Source organism: Nannospalax galili, unplaced genomic scaffold, assembly GCF_000622305.1.
Source record: "Nannospalax galili isolate Female #2095 unplaced genomic scaffold, S.galili_v1.0 scaffold1659, whole genome shotgun sequence".
Taxonomy (NCBI): Eukaryota; Metazoa; Chordata; class Mammalia; order Rodentia; family Spalacidae; genus Nannospalax; species Nannospalax galili.
Window position 1 is genome coordinate 927,681 of NW_008342925.1, and position 3,327 is coordinate 931,007.

Here is a 3,327-nt window from a genome sequence, read left to right on the forward strand (position 1 = left end):
GGGCGGCGGGGGCGGGGGCGGGCCCTTCCCCTCCACACACCCCCCTCCCGCTGCTGCAGGGGAGAGGGGATGTGCAGCCCAGAGGACTGGACGCTGTCCCTCGAGGACAACCTCACGCGTGGGGACGCACGGACTGAAGAAGCAGGCTGGAGAAAAGTCTGCGAGTACTTTATTGCACGGGTTGTGGGAAGTGTGCTCTCCTGGACAGGCAGCAAAGAGGGGACCTGGCAGGTTCCATCTAGGTGAAGCCATCAAGGGCTGTTGTCCCGGGGCACCATCCTGGGGCCTTCCGGAGGCAGGGAGGGTGCCCCGGGCTGCTGCCTCTGCCGGCGTTCCTGCTGGATCCTGGCTCTGTTGGCCCTGGAGGAAAGAGCGCCTGGGTGATCAGGACCGGACCTGGAACGTGGCACTGGAACAGAGAGCAAGGCAGGATAGAGCAGGGACAGACCTGGCCCTGGCCCGGGTGTCGTTGTAGATGGCTGTGATGATCCGATCCTTTTCATCCATGAAACTCCGGTGCACCTGCTCCAACTTCCTGCAAGGGGATTGCAATTACCCTGGGGTCTCCAGAACTCCCTGTCCCTGGAGCCCTGCTGTCCTCCACCAGATTCTAGTTACTAGTCTCTCCTAAAACTTTGCATCTCTCAGCCTAACACACAGTGTCTGTAATAAGGTGACGAGAAGAACACCAAGTAGCCCAGGTCCATGCTGGGGAGTGGTGCCCCAAGTGTCTGGCTGTCCTGGTGAAGGTTGGTGAAGCAGCTCTGAACATAGGGGTGCTCCTCCCCAGGAGATTAGAAAGGGACTGTCTATCTCCATCATTTAACTAGGCAGTACTGGCAGTGGATATCATCCCTCTGGCTTCTTTGCTGCAGAGAGAGTGGGGGCAAGGCCTGACTGCACATGAGCACCTCTCCGGTGCACTTGTCCCATTCCTCTCCATTTTTCTGTTTTTAGACAGGGTTGCAGGTAGCTGAGGATGACCTTGAACTTTTTTTTATTGAGTTCTGTGGGTATGTTACATGGTATGGGTGCCCCCAAAGGGCAGAAGATGGTATTCAATCACTGGGATCTGAGTTACCACACGGATGCTGGTCCTCTACAAAAGCACTTTTTTTGAGACAGGATCTCACTATATAGCCCTGGCTGGCCTGAAACTTGCTGTGTAGACCAGGATGGACTTCACAGAGATCCACCTGCCTCTGCCTCCCATGTGCTGAGATTAAATGTGTGCACCACCACACCAGGCTTCAGCAGCAAGTGGGGTTTTGTTTTTGTTTTTGTTTTTAATGTATTATTTAATGTGTATGAAGGTTTTGCCTGCATCTGCAGAAGTGCACCCATGCATGCAATGCCCACAGAGGCCAAAAGAGGGTGTCGGGACTCCTGGAACTAGAGTTAAGGACAGTTGTTAGCTGCTATGTGGGTGCTAGGAAATCAAAGCTAGATCCTCTGCAAGAGCAGCCAGTGCTCTTAACCAGAGTCATTTCTCCAGCCCTGGCAGCAAGTCTTCTTAACTGCTGGACCATCTCTCCAGCCCCTAAACTTCTGATCCTTCTACCTCCACCTCTTGAGTCATGGGATTAGAGATGTGCACAAATGTACCTGGTTTATACAATGCTAGGGATAGACCCCAGAGCTTTGTGCACGCTAGGTGAGCACTCTCCAACTGAGCTATATCCCCAACCCTATGTATGTGTTTCTTATGTACAGTTTTAGATGGTTCTAGCCTCTCTGGCAACCAGCCCCAAAGATTAACATTCAAATTATAAGAAACTGAAAAAAATTTAGCCCTTTCATGTACCACTGCTGCTTAATTGAGCAGAGAGGCTGCAAAGACTGATTTTATAAAGTTCTTAGCTTGAGAGAGACAAGGTATGAAGACCATGGGCTGCTGTGGCTGCCTGACCACCCCTATCCCCACCCTCTGCCTAGCACCTGATGAGGATAGGGAGGCACCTGAAGGCAACGTAGTGCAGGCCCATGCCTGCCAGCATGAGCAGGAGGCAGTAACCCAGTACCCGCTGGTTGTGTTCACGTTGCTGCTGCCTCGACCTGGGCCCCTGTGGCCTCACATTGTGAAACTGGGCCCAGTATTGTGCATTGGGGGGTTCCCAGGAGCTGCTGGGGAGCAAAAAAAGGGGGAGAAACAACAGGGATATGAGGCTCCGTAGAAGAGTGGGGAGGGCACAAGAGGAGCAGAACTACTGTACCTGTAAGTGTGTCGGGCAGACTTGTGTTGGGTTGTGGTCCCTGGAGACTTTGGGGGGCTGGCAGAACGGAGCCGGTAGTCGTAGTTACGACGGCTCTGCTCACGGCTAAGCACTCGGTATGCCTCATTCAGCTCCACAAAGCGGCTGTGCAGGGCTGGGTTCCCAGGGTCTCGGTCAGGGTGTAGCTGGGGTAAGGTAGGGGTCCCCTTATCTCATTTTCCATGTCTCTTCCCAGGACCATCCTGAGGAAGTCCACCCATACAGGCTGACATCACTCCCAAAGATCCTGCCTGGACACTGACCCTCACTCACAGGCTTATCCAATCCTCCAGAAGGCCAGAGAATTGGGAACTGCAGATTCCTGCCCCTCATCCAAGCTCTCTCCATCTTACTGACCTCCCACTAACTCCATATTACCTAGCCCTGGTTTTTCAAGCACCAACAAGGAAGTAAAAAAAGAAATCAACCAGGTGGCTAGAGAGATGGCTCAGTGGTTAAGAGCCCTGGTTGCTCTTGCAGAGGACCTGGGTTCAATTGCCAGTACCCACATGGTGGACAGTTTGCCGTTCACCCACATGACAGCTAACAACTTCGTAACACCAGTTCCAGGGGATCCCCTCTTCTGGCCTCTGGGGGCATTTCAGGCAAACATTCATGTACATAAAATAGAAATAGTAAATTAAAAAAACAACAACAACAACAACAACAAAAAAAAACAGGCCAGAGAGATAGCTCAGCAGTTAAGAGCACAGACTGCTCTTACAGCGGACCTGGGTTTAATTCCCAGAACCCACATAGCAACTAACAACTGTCTGAAACTCTAGGTTCAGGGGATCTTACACCATCTTCTGACCTCCTCAGGCATTACATGACACGGGTACGCATACATACATACATACATACATACATGTAGGCAATACACCCATATGTATACAATAAAAATAATAAATAAAATCTTTTAAAAACAACAACTAGCAGCCAGGCATGGTGGTGCATGCCTTTAATTCCAGCACTTGGGAGGCAGAGGCAGGTGGATCTTTGTGAGTTTGAGGCCAGCCTGGTCTGGATAGTGAGTTCTAGGACAGCTGGGGCTACAGAGAGACCCTGTCTCAAA

General features: G+C 51.7%; 1 protein-coding gene across 7 annotated transcripts in view; it reads right to left on the reverse strand.

Moving 5' to 3' along the window:
* Nucleotides 1-152: 152 nt before the first annotated feature.
* Dnajc4 (DnaJ heat shock protein family (Hsp40) member C4) overlaps nucleotides 153-3,327 on the reverse strand; it is a 5,975-nt gene continuing 2,800 nt past the window's right edge. For 3 of the 7 annotated variants that reach the window (XM_029566368.1, XM_029566367.1, XM_008838957.3), the window contains 4 exons: nucleotides 2,214-2,398; nucleotides 1,960-2,124; nucleotides 449-535; nucleotides 199-360 (listed from right to left, as the gene is read on the reverse strand). In XM_029566368.1, coding sequence (XP_029422228.1) covers nucleotides 252-360; nucleotides 449-535; nucleotides 1,960-2,124; nucleotides 2,214-2,398 — 546 coding nt within the window. In that variant the 3' untranslated portion in view covers nucleotides 199-251. Of the gene's footprint in view, nucleotides 361-448; nucleotides 536-1,959; nucleotides 2,125-2,213; nucleotides 2,399-3,327 lie in introns of all 7 variants that reach the window. The other 4 variants (XM_029566366.1, XM_008838958.3, XM_029566365.1 and 1 more) reach the window with 3 other exon arrangements.